The sequence below is a fragment of the Hibiscus syriacus genome, unplaced genomic scaffold (assembly GCF_006381635.1).
Source record: "Hibiscus syriacus cultivar Baekdansim isolate YM2019G1 unplaced genomic scaffold, ASM638163v2 tig00110569_pilon, whole genome shotgun sequence".
Taxonomy (NCBI): Eukaryota; Viridiplantae; Streptophyta; class Magnoliopsida; order Malvales; family Malvaceae; genus Hibiscus; species Hibiscus syriacus.
In genome coordinates, this window is record NW_024062784.1 from 1,419,466 (window position 1) to 1,439,504 (window position 20,039).

Consider the following 20,039-nt stretch of genomic DNA (forward strand, 5'->3'; position numbering starts at 1 on the left):
TTACTTTACTTAAAAGATTTAATGTCCCGTTCTATCAATCGACTTCTTTTTTTTTTAAATAAAAAATACTGTAAATAAATATTACAGTAGAGAATAAATAATTTTATTTAATTTAATAAATTTATTATTAAAAATAAATAGATTTCATATAAATTATATAATTATGGAATTATTTTCATTTGTCAAAAGAATTATGGAATTATCTCTTAAACTATTTTTAGGGATGGTAGGGATCAGTTTTTTTTTCCAACCCGGTCCCATAAAAATATGTATCTCTCACCCGAACTCGATTCAATTCGAAAATTTTATATCGTTAATCTGACCTGATCCGACCCGAAAAATATATATCATCCATCCGACTCTGACCCGACCTAAATTTTTAGAGTATAAATCTCACCATACCCGATATAAAATAATGAATTAATTAAAAAAATAATATATATTTTTTAAAATTACTTTATTTTCCTCGGGCGGGTCGTTTGGAGTTTTTTACCCTCCACCCAAATCTATCCCGACCCGATCTCACACCCTTAAAAGATTCGATCCAATCAAATCCAAATTAAATTTTTAAAAAAATCCGACCACATCAAATTATATTGAATGGAACCCATCAAAATCAGGTTAAATTATCATCCCCGACTATCTTGCACGTTTAAGTTGGGTGGATCCATCAGTCAAATTATACGACAGTAATGTGGTATAAGATTTAAATGCAACATCGTCATCATAAATACCTTTTCTATATAAATTATTATATAATTATTGAAGTCGGGTGGAATACAATAACAAACTTGTCCTGCAACTCTCTGTGTGGTACAAATTGAAGAGAGCACAAGTACAAGTCAATTAGTTTAAAATTCAAAATTATTGGTGCAAGTTAGGCTTTTCAGTAAAGACTTCCGAAAATGATCAAATACTTTTGACACCATTATCCAATTATATGAACAGTAATTACATTTTACACCATACAATTATGAGATAGGGATAAGAAGAATGGGTCCCAATCCTATACAATGTAAATGATTACGTTAAAAAGGCTGATTTTTTTTTTTGGATAAGAATATTTGATTTGATTTGATTTTTAAAATAAAAATTTATATTCAACTTGATTTATTCAATATTATATATATATATATTAAATATATGAATGTCAAATATATTACTATTATGGTTTTAGGGTCACATTTGTCCTTGTAGTAAATTTAATTTATTATTTTCGTCTCTATCATGTTTCACATCAATTTGATCCTCAAAGTGTTTAATTATATCATTTTATACCTTATTACAAACTTAAAATCTTAAATTATAAACCATAAATTTGCAATGTCTATTACTAGTAGCAGTAGTACTAAATTGATTAAAAAGTAAAAATACTACATTTGTATGAATTAGTCCTTCGTTATTAAAATGAATTATCTATTTTTGCGAATGTCATCGCTGACGATTTATAGAGAAATGGCTTGTACTTTTGTCCCTTTGATGACAAAAACTTTTAATATCAACTAGAAATCAGCCAACATCAGACAAGTCTTTGTCTTTAGCGAAGTATAAAGAAAAATTCATCTTTGCCTTGTAAAGTTGAAAGAAAATATTTTTATCAGATGTTAGTCCACTCATTCAATTTTATCTTTATACTTATTGTATCTCTTCTGAATTTTTCATACAAGATTAATATTTGCATAATAAGATTTCGGAGGGTCCTTTTATAATAGAAGTTTCGAAAAAAAGATATCTGAAAAAATATCTCAAACGTCTGACACTTCTCAAGAAATTACGATATTTTTATCACGATATTTGACGTTTCCATATGATATATATAACAATTAAATATATTTACAATGATTATATTTCTTATGCCAGTCGATATATAACCAACATAACACAAATTAATGGTTATTATAATTTTTTAGTCAAAATTAAGAACTTTACTTTCTATTTTCTCTATTTCAAATTAAAGATTATATTTTTGGTCAAAATTTTGAAGAATATTAAGTATTTAAATATAATTAATATTATATTTTCTTATATAATATTTTAACAATACTAGTAATCTAATTAAATTTTAATTCAAACAAAAATTAGACATTTTATATTAGCCGAAATCAGAATAGTGTCGTGATGCGGTGGTGGTTCAGTATCCTCTAGAGTTCGACAAATATCCAACTCATGCCGACACAGTATGTAGACCCACGTGTCGGAATTTCTTTGGCCAATATTGTTTCCGGGGGCTCACGTGTCTCTTTTCATAGTACGCGTCGGGGAAATAAAAAATATGACGTCCTGATCCTTTATAGGATGCTTCGGTCATGAAGGTGACGTCATATGACACGTCACAAGACAAAAGTAAAAAAGAGAGGTTCTTCAGTCGGTTTTTCCCTATATAAGCAACCCGTTCTTGTTTCTCCACACCACTTGAGCAGTCGAATTCTTAGCTTAATAAAAAATCACTTAAATTTTCGATATCCTTGCACGTTTTGTTTTTGCCTTCGCATTTCCTGCTTTCCAATTTCGACATCCATGGCTGTTGCTTCAACTGTCCCGTTCCGGCTCGATTCTCTGGCGTCCGACAAGGACGCGAAGGCTCTTCAGTTCATTGAAGAGGTGACGAGAAATGTTGATTCGGTTCAGCAAAGGGTTTTACGTGAGATCCTAAGCCGAAATGCCGAGACCGAGTATCTCAAACGGTTCGGCCTCAATGGAGCTACGGATCGGGAGACATTCAAGTCCCGAATCCCCGTCGCCGGTTATGAAGATATCCAGCCTGATGTTCAACGTGTCGCCAATGGTGACAAGTCTCCTATCTTTTCAGCTCACCCCATTTCTGAGTTCCTCACTAGGTGAAATCTTTTAGCAAATAACAAATGTTTTCTTCTCTAAATCATTTCACCGAGATTTGCTTCTGAATAACATATGGGTTTTTTTTTTTTGGGGGGGGGGGGAATTAATTTGCAGCTCTGGGACTTCAGGTGGAGAAAGGAAGCTGCTGCCAACAATTCATGAAGAATCAGATCGTCGTCAGCTCTTGTATAACCTTCTCATGCCTGTAATGAACCTGTGAGAATTTTTGTATACTATATTTATTTAAATTTTTTGAAAGCAAAAGTTTGATATTTTTGTGTTTTCATGGTGGGTGATAGTTACGTTCCGGGATTGGACAAAGGGAAGGGACTTTACTTCTTGTTCGTGAAAGCTTCAACAAAGACACCTGGTGGGATATTAGCCCGCCCGGCGCTCACCAGCTACTACAACAGCGACCAGTTCAAGACTCGCCCGTATGACCCTTTCAATGTCTACACCAGCCCCAACGAGGCCATCCTTTGCACCGACTCTTTTCAAAGCATGTATGCTCAGATGCTATGTGGTTTGGTCACGAGGGACGAGGTTCTTCGTGTCGGTGCCGTTTTCGCCTCCGGCTTGCTTCGAGCCATTCATTTCCTTCAAACCAACTGGAAAGAGCTGGCTCGTGACATCGCGAACGGAACATTAAACCCTAAAGTAACCGACGCTTCGGTTAGAGAATGCATGGAGAAGATCTTGAAACCTGATCCGGAGCTAGCTGAGTTCATTACAATGGAGTGTTCGAAGGAGAATTGGGAACGAATCATCGTTAGAATTTGGCCCAACACGAAGTACCTTGAAGTTATCATAACTGGAGCAATGGCTCAATATGTCTCAACACTTGAATATTACAGTGGTGGCCTGCCAATAGCTTCCACCATTTATGCTTCGTCGGAGTGTTACTTCGGTCTCAATCTTAATCCGATGTGCAAACCATCCGAAGTCGCGTACACCATCATGCCAAACATGGCGTACTTTGAGTTCTTGCCTCTTGAATCATCATCACCTTCCGGCGCTGTTGATCTAGCCGATGTCGAAATCGGCAAAGAGTATGAGTTCGTTGTCACCACTTACGCCGGATTGTGCCGTTATAGAGTCGGCGATATCCTTCATGTCATCGGCTTTCACAACTCGGCCCCGCAGTTCCGTTTCGTCAGAAGAAATAACGTTTTGTTGAGCATCGAGTCAGACAAAACCGATGAAGCCGAGTTACAAAACGCAGTAGAAAAAGCTTCTCTTTTGCTGAAGGAATTCAACACCAGAGTTGTTGATTACACGAGTTACGCGGACACTAATCAAATCCCGGGTCACTATGTCATTTACTGGGAACTACTCGTTAAAGACTCGGCTAATGCCCCAACGGGCGACTTTTTGAGCAGATGCTGCTTACAGATGGAGGAATCATTGAACTCAGTGTACCGTCAAAGCCGAGTTGCCGACAAGTCAATCGGTCCTCTGGAGATACGAGTGGTACAAAACGGCACGTTTGAGGAGTTAACGGATTATTCAATTTCAAGGGGTTCTTCTATGAGTCAATACAAAGTTCCAAGATGCGTTAGCTTTACCCCAATCGTGGAACTCCTGAACTCAAGGGTGGTTTCAAAACATTTCAGTCCATGTTTACCACAATGGGCCCCAGAACGTCGTTGAGCCCACTGCATTAAAGTTCCAGATATAATCTGCATGGTAACGAACATTTTCTGCCCAGGGAAAGTGAAAAAAACCTGAAAAATATTAGAATTATTATTAGCTTTTAAAAGGGTTGTCTGTCACTTGCCATTGCTTCTTAAATTTGTCTTTTTTTTTCCTTCTCTTTTTCTATAAATAAAGCTGAGAGACTGTGGCATTAAAGATGAATGTAAGTCATCTCATGAATAGCTACTATGATATAATTACGTGTACGATGATGGTATACGTATGTTGTCAAAAGCTGTAATATTATATTCATGATCATCATCATATTCATAATTTGAATTTAAATCTGTGTTCGTGTCATTAATTTTCTCGTTATATATATATACACACACGCTATTTATAGTTACATCAGATCAAACATCGGATCAATATTTTGTATAGACAAATTGCAAGTTACAATGGAAAGCTGGAAACCGAAACGACACCGTTTAGGGGTTGTAGTTCTTTGTTTGTTTACGCCGTCTTGGACATGATTGAGATTTTTAAGGGAAGAAAAACTGGGATCTTGTTTCTCTATGCTAAGATTCCCATTATGAATGACTTGATTCCTCTAGTGTTTTGTTGGTGTTTATGTCACCTAAGTATTCTATTGATACATTTGTAGCTTTTTTTTTATTATTGTTATTATTTAGTTGTTGAATGTCATGACAGCGGAGGGTCACTAATCAGTTTTTGTATTCACAAAGTTTCTTCATTTCATCATATAGTTGCAGTTAACTGTTCTTGTCTCAATTTCTAGGTCTGGAGATTCAACCGCTCGTATTTGAACAATAGCTGACGGGCATTGCAAATCTGATGCACAAAATGGTCCATTAAATGTTACAGTGCTGAAGCATGTAAAAGGAAGAACCAATGAGAAGAGCAAAGATGTGACGACACTTGATTGGAATGTGAGTTCTGTTATTGTTGGGGGCTTAAGCTGCCCACAGACTTTTGGTTCCTTTTAGTACATGTCACCTACAAAGTTCAACATTAATATTTTCTCCTTTTAGTTTGATGTAATGATTTAGTACATGTCACCTACATAAGGCTAGTTCTATGCCGGAAAGCTAATCGCCTTAACTGTAACAAAAAGAAAATAATTAGTAATATCACATAAGAGGCGATAAAGAATAAGCTTTAGGTAAAGTTTTTTGCTACACAACTTGCTTAGTTTCAAAAAATACTTGGCAGAGCATTAGGATTAGATTGTACTGGGAGTAATCTTCTTCAGTTTAACTTGGCCAGATCTATTTTTTGTTGAGATTACATAATGAATTTGATTAGTTCAGACCTTATGAACATTAAATTAGAATTGTTCTTTGAGCAATGAATTTGAAGCGGCAGCCATTTTTTTGGCATTCAGGTGCTGATGGAGCAAAGGTGGTGGCAATTTCACCCTTAGATGATTTAGTTTGTTTAAGTAGATGGGAAGTTGATTTGTTACTGTACCTTTGTTTCGTCTAATGGATGTTTGGTTCATATAGACTGCAATTAATGCTAATGTTTTTGCTCTGCAGTGGTTTTCTGTCTCTGAAAAAAGGCATAATTGCTGTCTAAATTCGTAGGTTTTATTATTCTTGTGCTTTAGCTGATTTTAATTGAAAATGCTATAAATGTCACTTTCACTTCAGCTGTTTATTTGTTTGATTGTCATTCTTGCATTGCTGAATGAAGTGTCTTTTTAGTTATTCTTGTAGAGCAAGTGTACTTAATTGGCAATGCTATAAATTTAGTTCCTTGCCTATCTGATTATTCTTCTCAATATGGAAATAGTATCATTCTTTATCTTAACCTGTATTCAGGGTGAGGGGACATTGCTTGCAACAGGTTCTTATGATGGTCAAGCGAGAATTTGGACTACAGATGGTAAGTCAATGTGGGTTATTTTATTTATGCCATCCTAAATCCTGCAACTAAAGGCCAGGAAAATGTATTTTGTACCATCCCCTCACTTGTGTTCAAACCACCTCCATTTTTCCACAAGCTTTTTGGTGCATTTTATATACATTCTTACGCCTTTCAATGATCGTGAGAATTCTTTGCCTCAACTCTTCCCCCTCAATTATTTCTTGCTTAGGAGAACTAAGGTCTACTTTGAGTAAACACAAAGGGCCTATATTTTCTCTGAAGTGGAACAAGAAGGGTGATTATCTTCTTACGGGAAGCTTTGATAAAACAGCAATTGTGTGGGATGTAAAGGCAGAAGAATGGAAACAGCAGTTTGAGTTTCACACAGGTTGGCTATTGAACAAAATTTTAAGGTTTGGGTTTTAGTTGTATAGGCAATATTCATTCATCCAGAGTATCATCTTCTTTACCTTCTAGGTCCAACCCTTGATGTTGATTGGTGCAACAATGTTTCATTCGCAACAAGTTCCACTGACCATATGATATGTTTGCAAGATTGGAGAAATCCGCCCTATTAAAACCTTTGCAGGGCATCAGGTTTGTCGTCAGTTATATGGAATGCATGCCTGCCGCTTCCTGTAATGCCTCCAAGTTCATGCCTCTTTCCCTTCCGTCTTTCTTTTACCTCCTCCCGTTTCTACTTTAAAGATTGCATCCTGCATCCTATAAAAGAAAAGATTTAATAACATTCACTGTGGGTTCTTATTTTATTTTTTATTTCCATATTCCTTTTACTTTTCTCCCCTTTTTTCTTTCCTGAGAAACAATTTGCTAGGGAACTTTTACAACAATATAACAAAGCCTTATGGAAGCTGTAACTTGCCATTCATGGTCTTTAATTAGCAACTGAAAACAATGTTTGGTTTTGGATTTGGATCAGCGAAACTTTTGACTTGGATTGTGTCTCTGTTCTTCTATTCACCTTTTGGAATTTTGTGCATTTTAGGGTGAGGTAAATTGTGTCAAATGGGATCCGACAGGTTCATTATTGGCTTCTTGTTCCGATGATATTACAGCAAAGGTTTTTTTTTTTTACACTTTTATCCTTTTGCTATTACTTAACAAACATCCTTTATTTCATGAAATATACAGTTTGTTCTATTTCATCTTGTCATCTTCAAAAAAAAAAGAGGTTAAATTTGAAACTTTCTGCCAGTTTTTTTCAATATTATAGCTTTGTCTCTGTTGGTTTTGATTCCCGTTTTTTGTTGCTGCCATGCCTTTCTGCCAAGTGTTCTTTCTTTTATTATTTTTGGTTTCAACTAATAAAGAGTCTTGGTGCAGATATGGTGCATGAAGCAGGACAAGTATGTTCATGATCTGAGGGATCATTCTAAGAAATTGAACATACATGTGACAAACACATATGGGACTCACATCCAAGTCTTAAGTAACATAAACTATTGTTTTGGGGAAAATATTGAACAAATGTTCTGCAGGAGATATATGCCATCAGATGGAGTCCTACTGGACCCGGGACAAGCAATCCTAACCAACAGTTAATTCTTGCAAGGTAAAATTTAAGAGTAATTGATATTGTTTCAGTTTGTGTTTTTGCTGGATCATGATTTGTGTGCACATCTTTCGTATGTTCATTATTAGGTCTAATATTTGAAGCCATTAGATAAACCAACTTGACTCAGCAATCTCGATAGCAAAATGCTATCCCTACGTATAATCTTCTTAAGCTTTGAGCCTTTGACTTGATTGAGGTTTTTGATAAAGATGTAAATCGTTTAGTTTTCTTTTCAGTACATATTTGTGTATAATAACTTAAAAACTTTAACTGGTATTTCACGATATTTATGTGTGCAAACTTTACTATACAGTGTTTTTAGGAATGTGTCCACTCTCTTCTTCTTCTTTGGTGTGAAATTGAATTTGTTTTTCTATGTTACTTGGAGGGTATATAGAAGGTCATATAATCATATCCATGTCCACGTGTGAATATGCGAGTCATTAGTACTTCAAGCAAAATGAAAAGTCAGAGCAATGTAGCCATTTTAGTTCCAAGGTTCAATGGAACTCTTTATTTTAGGTTAAATTAACCACAGGTTACTCCATTATTAATAAGAATACTAATGGGTCACCCAATTTCAAAAAGTTACAAATGAGTCAGTCAATTAATTGATGCTCACAAGCATGTTGTTTGACCGTTAAAAATGTAACGGGCAATAGAAGGTTGTTACTTAGTAACACATTTTTTATTGATTTTCTTATTTGGTAAATTACACCACAAGTCATCCAATTATTAGTAAGATTGCAAATGGGTCATCGAATTATTAGTAAAATTACAAATAAGTCATCCAATTTTAAAGAGTCACAAACGAGTCACATGATTAATTAGAAAAGAAAATTCGCTTTGAGCTTTGGTCTTTGGGACTTATTGAAGACTAGGGGTTCTATTTGATGATCCGAACAGTGGCGAGGTTGCCGTTGGTGAGTGGAAGAAGAACATATCCTGAGACAAAGGTCATATGATAGTGGACATCGTAGATAGAGGTTCAAGAATTTCAAAAGCTATGAAGTGGTTTCTTGGCTTTTGAGAGAGGTTCTTGGGAATCTAATTTCATGAATTGAATGAGGAGATCGAGGTGAAATTTAGGGTGAAATTTAGGGTTTATCAAATACCATATACAATAGATCGACGTGTTGACACATGATTTGATTATTACAAACAACTAATTGATTTGATTGTATTTCCTTAAAATATAATATTTTTGAATAAATAAAACATCCCACATCAGAAAGCCATATAATATTTAATGATCCAATGACTTGTTTGTGACAATTGATTAATCGAGTGATTAGATTGTAGCTTTTTGAAATTGGTGACCCATTTGTAATCTTACTAGTAATTGAGTGATTTGTGATTCGATTGTAGATTTTTGGTTGTAGGAGCAATAAGCTACAAATATGGTAAAGAGCAATAACATAAAAATATCAATAGTAGACATATCTACAAATAGTAATGGTGACTATTAGCTCTAGTATATCATAGTATACAATTGATTAGTTTAATCGATTAGTTTAATCGATTTATTTAATCATTTAAAATATAAATAAAAAATAATGTATTAAAATTATAAGAAATAATCAATTAACTAAAGCTACTTTATTATCAAAATTATTAATTTATTGAACCAATCGAAGGTGATTTTCCCAGTATATTACTGATGATCGGTATTATTACCGATCTAACACCGGTCAGATTATATTTCCCGATCTAACACCCTTAGCAGGAAAGCGCACCCTCTGCACCGTGCTATATGCTGATTTGGCGTCACGTGGGTATAGCGCGCCCCCTACCCCGCGATATACGGTGATCTGGCGTCACGTAGGTATAGCGCGCCCCCTGATCCGCGCTATACCTGGATATCTGACACGTGGGGTATAGCAGGTGCAAGGGGCGCGCTATACCCCTAAATACCCAACCCCTCACGTCCCCATCCTCCCTATAAATACCACATCTTCAATCACTTTTATCACACCAAATTCTCTCAATTTCTCTAAATTTCTCTCAAATACTCTCTTTTTAAGGTATATTTTATAATATTTTTACTATTATGTTTTTACTTTATTTAATATTTTACTAATATAATTCTTTTGCAGATATATAATGAAAGACAGTATACTTCACTTAGATGAAAATCATATATCACTACGATTTGCTGATACGGTAACATTTTAACGTTTTAATTTAATTTAAATTATTAGTAATATTTAGTTGATTTATTTAATGCATGATTATTAGATTAAGAATTAAATATCTCGACACTTTGCTGATACGGTAACATTTTAACGTTTTAATTTAATTTAAATTATTAGTAATAATTAGTTGATTCATTTAATGCATGATTATTAGATTAAGAATTAATTTTTGTAATTATTTATTTTTAGGAGAAAGACCGTGTATTAGATCATTTTATTATGAATCTTAAGTTAGTGATACACAGCTGTGTCTTGTCGTATTTAGTAGAGGCTGGATTCAGTTACATAGGTAGATATCAGGGTCACTGTAAGATAGAGCCAGACCTGATTTCTGCCTTAGTAGAACGGTGGAGGCCGGAGACCCACACATTCCATCTTCCGTGCGGAGAGTGCACGATCACGCTTGAGGATGTTTCAATGCACCTGGGGCTTCCCGTGGATGGAGATGTGATATCGGGGATAACTTTTGGTTCTTGGACTACTTTGTGTTGGGATAGTCTAGGAAGTGTCCCGGAAAATTTTATCGGAGGTAGGATACCGTTAAATTGGTTAGATGCCAATTTTCGGGAGTTAAGCGCAGACGCCTCTAAGGATGAGGTTAAGATGTATGCACGGGCATGCATACTGCAGCTGATAGGAGGGTTGTTGATGCCGGACAAATCGCGCAACCTAGTTCACTGCATGTGGTTGCGACATCTTAGCGACTTTCGTCTCTCCGGATCATTCAGTTGGGGCTCGGCAGTTTTGGATTTGCTGTACAGGGAGATGTGTGGAGCCACTGACTACAGGCGTAATGCTATCGGCGGATGTCTCCTGTTGCTGCAGTCTGGGGCATGGTATCGATTGCCCTTTTTATGTCCCGTTGTGAAGAACCATTCGTATTTCCACTACTTCTGAGGTAATTATAAAACTGATTTTGTATATTAATAATTTTATATAGCGTATAACAAATTTTTTTCCTTGAATAGGTGGTCTACTGATAGGAAAAATCATCAGGAGCTACCTGATGATTTAGAAAATATTAGGGTGCTAATCGATCAGAAGGCTAGCACACATGTATGAATTTTAATGTTTAAAAACCGATTTTAGATTATAGTTATATAATTAGATTATTATTTTGATAAAAATTATATATTATTTGTTTTAGTTTGAATGGTTGTCATATTCTACTGATGATGTGAGGGCGGTGATCCCACATGAGTTGAGGGGTCCATCAGATGTTTGGATGGCGATGGTCACTCTGATCTGTTATGCGACCGTCGAGTGGCACTCCACTGATCGCGTGCTCCAATAGTTTGGTTGTTTTCAACCAATTTCGGAAGCACCTCGCAATATGGACGAGTTGCATAGCTTAGATAGACGCGACAAGACAAATATAGATTGGCTGTTGAGGCATCATGGGTGGGTCGTGTTGTAGGAGGATCGACATCGACGCCTTCCTCGTAGATAGCCCATTTTTGATGACCTCTTGATGTATACTGAGGATTATTATGAGTGGTTCAACAGTAACGGGAAACCGTTTGTACTTCCCGATGATGCACGAGGGCAGACCTTTCCACAACGTCGACAGAGACGTTCACCGACACAGCACCATCGTCCCCCGACTCGTGGACGGAGAGCAGGTGCTTCCGGTTCATATATGATGCCGCAACCATATATGATGCCGCGGTCATATATGATGCCGCCATCGCCTTTTCATTACCAGATGCCGTCGTCGTCGTCTTCACCTGGTTTTATGACCCCGCCACCGTCACAGATGACCCCTCCTGGAGGCTATTATGGGTTTATGTTTGTAGATCTGACTTGGGGTTTATATGCTGAATATTTGGCGGGTTCATCCTCATCACCCATGGCCGCAACACAGACACCTCCTGTACAGTTTTCACACTCTGTGTTGTCTGGGTTTTCCCAGTTTTCGCATGACGGTGGGATAGTCAGTCATACACCTCCAGGGTCCTTATTCTATGGAGGTGCTTCATCGTCATCAGCTCCTCATCAACCTGATGTACCTGCTCAGGACGACGACGATGACGACGATGACGATGTCGATGATGACAGCGAGGAGTCGGAACCAGTGATACGAAGAAATCCTCCTCGAGACCGACAGCCACAGCCCTGTGGAACACATTTACGACGCAAGCATCGATAGATTTTTTTTATTATATTTGTATTTACTTTATTTTGTTTAATTGTAATTTTTTATTATTTCTCATTTAATATCTACTTTATTTTGTTAAATTTGTTGGACATTTTTTAAATATATTTTAGTTAATTTTGTTTATTACCATTTAATATCAGTTATTTTAATTTGGTTATCATTTACCATTTAATTCTTATTGTAAGTTTGTTGTATTTAAATATCAAATTGTTATTAGTTTGATAAAATTTAATAATTGTGTTCGTTTTTTAATCTTTATCAGCGATTATCGAATGACATTAACTTGAAGTAAATACAAATTAAAATACAAGAATTATTATTTGATAAACAAATACATCATTTCCTCATCAATTGTTACTTGATGACAATAGAAGTGGACATGTTTTTCTAGTGTGTCCTGGGTTTCTACAATGGCCACATCTTCTGTCTTATCTAGATCTTTCTCGAATATCCATATCGCAATGAATTCGATTGGATTTTGGACGACCACGCTCCCTCAATAAACTCGGATTTGGTACAATTGGAAGCCAATCTTGAACCTCATCAGGGTCTTTGTCATTACCTATGGGGGAAACTCAAATTCGTATACCTTAAAAACTTCAGATAGTAGGTATACGGGATCCACAAAATGGTTATAGTCTTGACGTGTATGCGAGCAAGCTGCTATCACATGAGAGTATGGATACTTCAGAGCTTGAAAAAACTCGCAGTCTCACGCTCTACCCCTTAGAATTACTCTTAACGACACATCTTCAATCCCTTGAAGAGGTTGGGGCAACTCTGTGACAAGAAACATTTCATGCCTTATAGAGAAGCTTGTTACAGACATTCCATTTGATGCATCAATTTTTTTTATGTAGATCTGTAACTAATCTAGGGTGATAGACATGACCGCCTTGCATCCATGTTTGAGCTTGTCCCCCGAGCTTCGTAAAAAGCGCCCCCAAACGAAAATATGTAGTTTTTACCAAAGCCGCTACAGGTAAGTGACATGCACCCTTTAAGGTTGAATTAATTACCTCAGCCAAGTTGGTCGTCATGTGTCCATATCGATATCCACCATCATATGCGTTCGTCCACATTTCTTTATCGATTAGGCTGATGTATTCGTAACCTTCCTCGTTCTTCGCCCATAAATCTTGAAGCATTGATTCAAACGTTCGAGGAAGTAGTTCGTAACCTGATCAAAAAATGTATAACTTACTAACTTGCTTTCTTTGCAAAATTAAAATGATCAAAAAATGTATAACTTACTAACTTGCTTTCACTTACCCATGCACACAATTAATTGACGATCATCATTCTTCTTGTACCTTCCATGATAGTTCGCAGCAATGTGTCGGAGACAATACCTATGTTGGACAAAGGGTGGTTGCCACATTGGACCCAAAGACTCTATTGCTGCTTTGATCCCAGCTCCGCGATCTGAAATGACACAAATTTTTTCCCTCGTGATAACATGTGCACATAAATTTCGGAGAAAAAAAGCCCAAGAATTTGTATCTTCTCATTCGACAAGAGCAAAAGCAACTGGAAGAATGTTGCGATTGCCATCTTGGACAACTGCCAATAATAAAACTTGCTTGTATTTTCCATACAAGAAAGTCCCGTCGATCTGGACCACAGGCTTGCAGTATTTGGCAGCATTAACGCATTGTGGGTAACTCTAAAAAAACCGGTAGAATTGGCATCGATCGCGAAGAACTCGATCATTATGGTATGCATAGGAGGTTTCGAAGTCCATAATTGTCCCAGGATTCAACGTCCGCACCAGCCTAAACCATCCTGGAAGTTCGTTGTAAGATGCATCTCATTCGCCATGAAGTTTGACAATGTTATTTTATTTTGCCAACCAAGCTTGCTTTTACCATGGGCATGATGGCTTGGCATATCACTTCAGAGTCCAAGTTCATATGATCTTGGCTGACCCCTCTAGCACAACATGTGTGAGGACCGTTGTATACTGTTAGTTCCCATATGTTGTTTTTCCTCTTCATTTTCGATACGCGAACCATCCAATTGCATCCATTTTCGCGTTGGGCACAATAGCATACATATTTTTCGGTCGTCGATCGGTTGACTCTAGACTGAACAGAATTACGGATATTGTAATTTTTTATAGCCATCATCGCTTCTTCTTTGCTTGAAAACTCCATGCCTAAAGATAACTCACCATCATTTATTGATGAGTAATATCCATAGTCACCGAGATGAGGCATATCCGAAAATTCTGGCCCGTACATTGCACCATAATCAGCTTCATACATGTGTGCAGGAGGGTCAGCTTGTGCCACATTTCCTGGAACTTCATCATCATCGGAGTTGAATTGCGGTGATTCTGGGTGAATGAATAGTCCAGTCTCAGCACCATCCGCACCAGGCTCATAAAGCGGTTCTTCTGGTGGAGATGATGGTTCCTCCATGCTCTCCACATTTAGGTCGAAAAACCTACTACTTGCACGCCTTCCCCTTGAACTGGAAGGCATATCGACATTGAGATCGAAACAGCTCGCAATCGAATGCCTCCCCCTAGAGCTTGAAGCCATCGTGTCAAATGGAAACTGTACAGATGGTTGCGTCGATGGCATCTCCATATTAAGATCAAAGGGATTTGCAGATGAATACCTTCCCCTTGAACTGGACGCGGTGTTGCCATATGGATTGTTCGTGGACCCACCTCGGTATATATCGTAAGGAGTTGCGGATGAATGTCTCCCCATTATGGCATTAAAATCATTACACATTATTGTAGTTGGACTGTCAACTTGATCAACTTGTTCAGCCAGCCCATAGTGTGAGCTTAAAGATTGACCCCGAACAGTACTCACTTGAACAAAATGTGCATACATCTCAATAGTGGCGTCTGAATAATTACTTTGAGCTTCAACCATCATTTGAACATCATCATTGTTCGAAAGTTCGAACGCTGTATAAGTTAATGGCAACAATGATGTTGGAAATCTGTACTGCAACGACGACATTCTTCTGTTACTTCCAACATGAATCTTCCTCGAAATCTTCGTTATTAGCTCCTCAAGAGTTATGTTTCTCTTGAATGATATTTTAACACGCTCATTTGATACGAAAACAACGCCGGTTTCATCTTCTCGAATTTCACCATCATAATAAACAATAGCTGAAAGTCGCGCCATTCTTTGAGTTTAAAAGTGCGACAATATTATATTTGCAAAAAAAAAAAACTTAAACAAACCTGATTAAATAAATTATATATGAACGAAAATATAACACAATAAATTTTTTACACATCAACATAAATAATTTAAATAATATAATTTTATATTATTACCTGCACCGCAAAACTATTTCGACGTATGCTCCCGCTTTTCAATTTTACAAACATAAAAATTAATTAAAAATAATTAGTATAATATTTTTTCAAATAATGATAATAAACAATAAGTATAATTAAAAAATTATAACAAAATTACCTTATAACGAAAAATCGCACGAGCTTCTAAATCAAATTTTAGAATATTGCGAGAATTATTACTCGTTGACGGAATTGTTGTATTAATTTATAAGAGATGAGAGATGCGAGGAGATGTGAGCCGGAGGAGTGTATTTATAAGCATATAAGGCGCGGTACCTGCACCGCGCTATATGTAAAGATATAGCGCGGATCAGGGACCGCGTTAAATATAATTTTGGTACGGCGTATACCGCGGCCCTTAATCCGTGCTATACCCCTACGTGGCGTATAGCGCGGATCAGGGAGCGCGCTATACCCCACGTGTAACCCAGTCAACGTATAGCGTGGTTCAGGGGGCGCGCTATACTCCACGTGGCGCCAAATCAACGTATAACGCGGTGCAGTGGTACGCTTTCCTGCTAAAGGTGTTAGATCAGAAAATATAATCTGACCGGTGTTAGATCGATAATAATACCGATCACCGGTGATATATCGAGAAAATCGTCCCAATCGAATAAACTGAGTTTAGATTAACATCAAAGTTAATATTCAGAAAGAACAATCTCTGAATTTGTCCAGAGGGGTCGATGTTTCATATTTCGAAGCAACAAAGATGAGAAAACAAAAGTGTGATGGGAATTATGTTATTGCGTAGCCATTTTAGCTATGCTTTCTACGGCAAGAGCTTTAAAATGGTCCACTTAGAAAGCTAGTTGTATTCTATTAGCTTGCATCTTTTGTTGTTTTCTTTCTGGCCCCATTCCTTTCTATTTTTTTTACAATCATCGGTATTTGATTAATTAATCGATTAATTTATATCAATTATTATAAAGATTTAGCATGAGATATCCTTTTAATTTAATTTACTCCATTCATAAAATTTAAAATTCGAATATGTACTTTACTTAAAGGGTTTAATATCATGTTTTCACATCAATTTGATCATCGAAAATATTTAATTATATTATTTTATACTTTATCACTAACTTAAAACCCTAAATTATAAACCATAAATTTACAATGTCTATTACTAGTAGCAATAGTACTAAATTGATTAAAAAGTATAAATATTACATTTGTATGAATGAGACCTTCGTTATTAAAATGAATTATCTATTTTTGCGAATGTCATCGCTGACGATTTATAGAGAAATGACTTGTACTTTTGTCCCTTTGATGACAACAAAACTTATTAATATCAACTAGAAATCAGCCAACATCAGACAAGTCTTTGTCTTTAGCGAAGTATAAAAAAATTCTCTTTACCTTGTAAAGTTGAAAGAAAATATTTTTTTTCAGATGTTAGTCCACTTATTCAATTTATCTTATAATTATTGCATCTCTTCTGAATTTTTCATATAAGATTAATATTTGCTTAGTAAGATTTTGGAGGGTCCTTTTATAATAGAATTTTTGGGAAAAAATATCTCAAACGTATGACATTTCTCAAGAAATTATAATTTTTTATTACGACATTTAACGTTTTCATATGATATATATAACAACTATATAGGTTTACGATGATTATATTTCTTATGACAGTCAATATATAACCAACATAACACAAATTAATGGTTATTATATATTTTGTTGTCAAAATTAAGAACCTTACTTTCTATTTTCTCTATTTCAAATTAAAGATTATATTTTCGGTCAAAATTTTGAAGAATATTAAGTATTTAAATATAATTATTATTTTTTCTTATATAATATTTAACAATACTAGTAATCTAATTAAATTTTAATTCAAACAAAAATTAGACATTTTATATTAGCCGAAATCAGAATAGTGCCGTGATGCGGTGGTGGTTCAGTATGCTCTAGAGTTCGACAAATATCCAACTCATGCTGAAAGAGTATGTAGACCCACGTGTCGGAATTTGTTTGGCCAATATTGTTTCCGGGGGCTCACGTGTCTCTTTTCCATACTACACGTCGGGGACATAAAAAAATATGACGTACTGTCCTTTACAGCTGCTTCGGTCACGAGGCGACGTCATATGACACGTCACATGACAAAAGAAAAAAAAAAAAAGAGTAAGGTTCTTCAGTCGGTTTTTCCCTATATAAGCAACCCGTTCTTGTTTCCGCTTATCCACACCGCTTTAGCAGTCGAATTCTTAGGTTTATAAAAAATCACTTAAATTTTCGATATCCTTGCACCTTTTGTTTTTGCCTTCGCATTTCCTGCTTCCCAATATCGACATCCATGGCTGTTGCTTCAACTGTCCCGTCCCGGCTCGATTCTCTGGCGTCCGACAAGGACGCGAAGGCTCTTCAGTTCATTGAAGAGATGACGAGAAATGTTGATTCGGTTCAGCAAAGGGTTTTACGTGAGATCCTAAGCCGAAATGCTGAGACCGAGTATCTCAAACGGTTCGGCCTCAATGGAGCTACGGATCGGGAGACATTCAAGTCTCGAATCCCCGTCGCCGGTTATGAAAATATCCAGCCTGATGTTCAACGTGTCGCCAATGGTGACAAGTCTCCTATCTTTTCAGCTCACCCCATTCTGAGTTCCTCACTAGGTAACATCTTTAGCAAATAAAAATGTTTTCTTCTCTAAATCATTTCACCGAGATTTGCTTCTGAATAATGTATGGATTTTATTTTTGTGGGGGGGTTAATTTGCAGCTCTGGGACTTCAGGTGGAGAAAGGAAGCTGCTGCCAACAATTCATGAAGAAACAGATCGTCGTCAGCTCTTGTATAGCCTTCTCATGCCTGTAATCAACCTGTGAGAATCTTTTGTATACTATATTATTTGATCTTTGTTGAAAGCAAAGTTTGATATTTTTGTGTTTTCATGGTGGGTGGTAGTTACGTTCCTGGATTGGACAAAGGGAAGGGACTTTACTTCTTGTTCGTTAAAGCTTCAACAAAGACACCTGGTGGGATATTAGCCCGCCCGACGCTCACCAGCTACTACAACAGCGACCAGTTCAAGACTCACCGGTATGACCCTTTCAATGTCTACACCAGCCCCAACGAGGCCATCCTTTGCACCGACTCTTTTCAAAGCATGTATGCTCAGATGCTCTGTGGTTTGGTCACGAGGGACGAGGTTCTTCGTGTCGGTGCCGTTTTCGCCTCCGGCTTGCTTCGAGCCATTCACTTCCTCAAACCAACTGGAAAGAGCTGGCTCGTGACATCGCGAACGGAACATTAAACCCTAAAGTAACCGACGCTTCGGTTCGAGAATGCATGGAGAAGATCCTGAAACCGGATCCAGAGCTAGCTGAGTTCATTACAATGGAGTGTTCGAAGGAGAATTGGGAACGAATCATCGTTAGAATTTGGCCCAACACGAAGTACCTTGACGTTATCATAACTGGAGCAATGGCTCATATGTCTCAATACTCGAATATTACAGTGGTGGCCTGCCAATAGCTTCCACCATTTATGGTTCGTCGGAGTGTTACTTCGGTCTCAATCTTAATCCGATGTGCAAACCATCCGAAGTCGCGTACTCCATCATGCCAAACTTGGCGTACTTTGAGTTCTTGCCTCTTGAATCATCATCACCTTCCGGCGCTGTTGATCTCGCCGATGTCGAAATCGGCAAAGAGTATGAGCTCGTTGTCACCACTTACGCCGGATTGTGCCGTTATAGAGTCGGCGATATCTTCATGTCATCGGCTTTCACAACTCGGCCCCGCAGTTCCGTTTCGTCAGAAGAAAGAACGTTTTGTTGAGCATCGAGTCAGACAAAACCGATGAAGCCGAGTTACAAAACGCAGTAGAAAAAGCTTCTCTTTTGCTGAAGGAATTCAACACCAGAGTGTTGATTACACGAGTTACGCGGACACTATCAAATCCCGGGTCACTATGTCATTTACTGGGAACTACTCGTTAAAGACTCGGCTAATGCCCCAACGGGCGACTTTTGAGCAGATGCTGCTTACAGATGGAGGAATCATTGAACTCAGTGTACCGTCAAAGCCGAGTTGCCGACAAGTCAATCGGTCCTCTGGAGATACGAGTGGTACAAAACGGCACGTTGAGGAGTTAACGGATTATTCAATTTCAAGGGGTTCTTCTATGAGTCATACAAAGTTCCAAGATGCGTTAGCTTTACCCCAATCGTGGAACTCCTGAACTCAAGGGTGGTTTCAAAACATTTCAGTCCATGTTTACCACAATGGACCCCAGAACGTCGTCGTTGAGCCACTGCATTAAAGTTCCAGATATAATCTGCATGGTAACGAACATTTTCTGCCCAGGGAAAGTGAAAAAAAACCTGAAAATATTAGAATTATTATTAGCTTTTAAAAGGGTTGTCTGTCACTTGCTATTGCTTCTTAAATTTGTCTTTTTT

The 20,039-nt window shown here is 37.1% G+C and overlaps 1 protein-coding gene, 1 long non-coding RNA gene and 1 pseudogene across 2 annotated transcripts; all 3 read left to right on the forward strand.

The window, feature by feature from the left end:
• The first annotated feature begins 2,502 nt into the window (after positions 1-2,502).
• On the forward strand, positions 2,503-4,503 carry LOC120132563 (probable indole-3-acetic acid-amido synthetase GH3.1). Its single transcript, XM_039149304.1, has 3 exons — positions 2,503-2,837; positions 2,953-3,054; positions 3,138-4,503. The coding sequence occupies exons 1-3, from the start codon at positions 2,518-2,520 to the stop codon at positions 4,486-4,488; spliced, it is 1,773 nt and encodes a 590-aa protein (XP_039005235.1). The 5' UTR covers positions 2,503-2,517; the 3' UTR covers positions 4,489-4,503.
• Positions 4,504-5,281: 778 nt separating this feature from the next.
• On the forward strand, positions 5,282-7,765 carry LOC120132694. The gene is made up of 6 exons (XR_005517019.1): positions 5,282-5,423; positions 6,318-6,381; positions 6,593-6,751; positions 6,841-6,960; positions 7,370-7,444; positions 7,708-7,765. It is a non-coding gene; the product is annotated as an uncharacterized LOC120132694 (long non-coding RNA).
• A 10,100-nt stretch (positions 7,766-17,865) lies between these two features.
• On the forward strand, positions 17,866-19,942 carry LOC120132734 (annotated as a pseudogene).
• Positions 19,943-20,039: the final 97 nt, after the last annotated feature.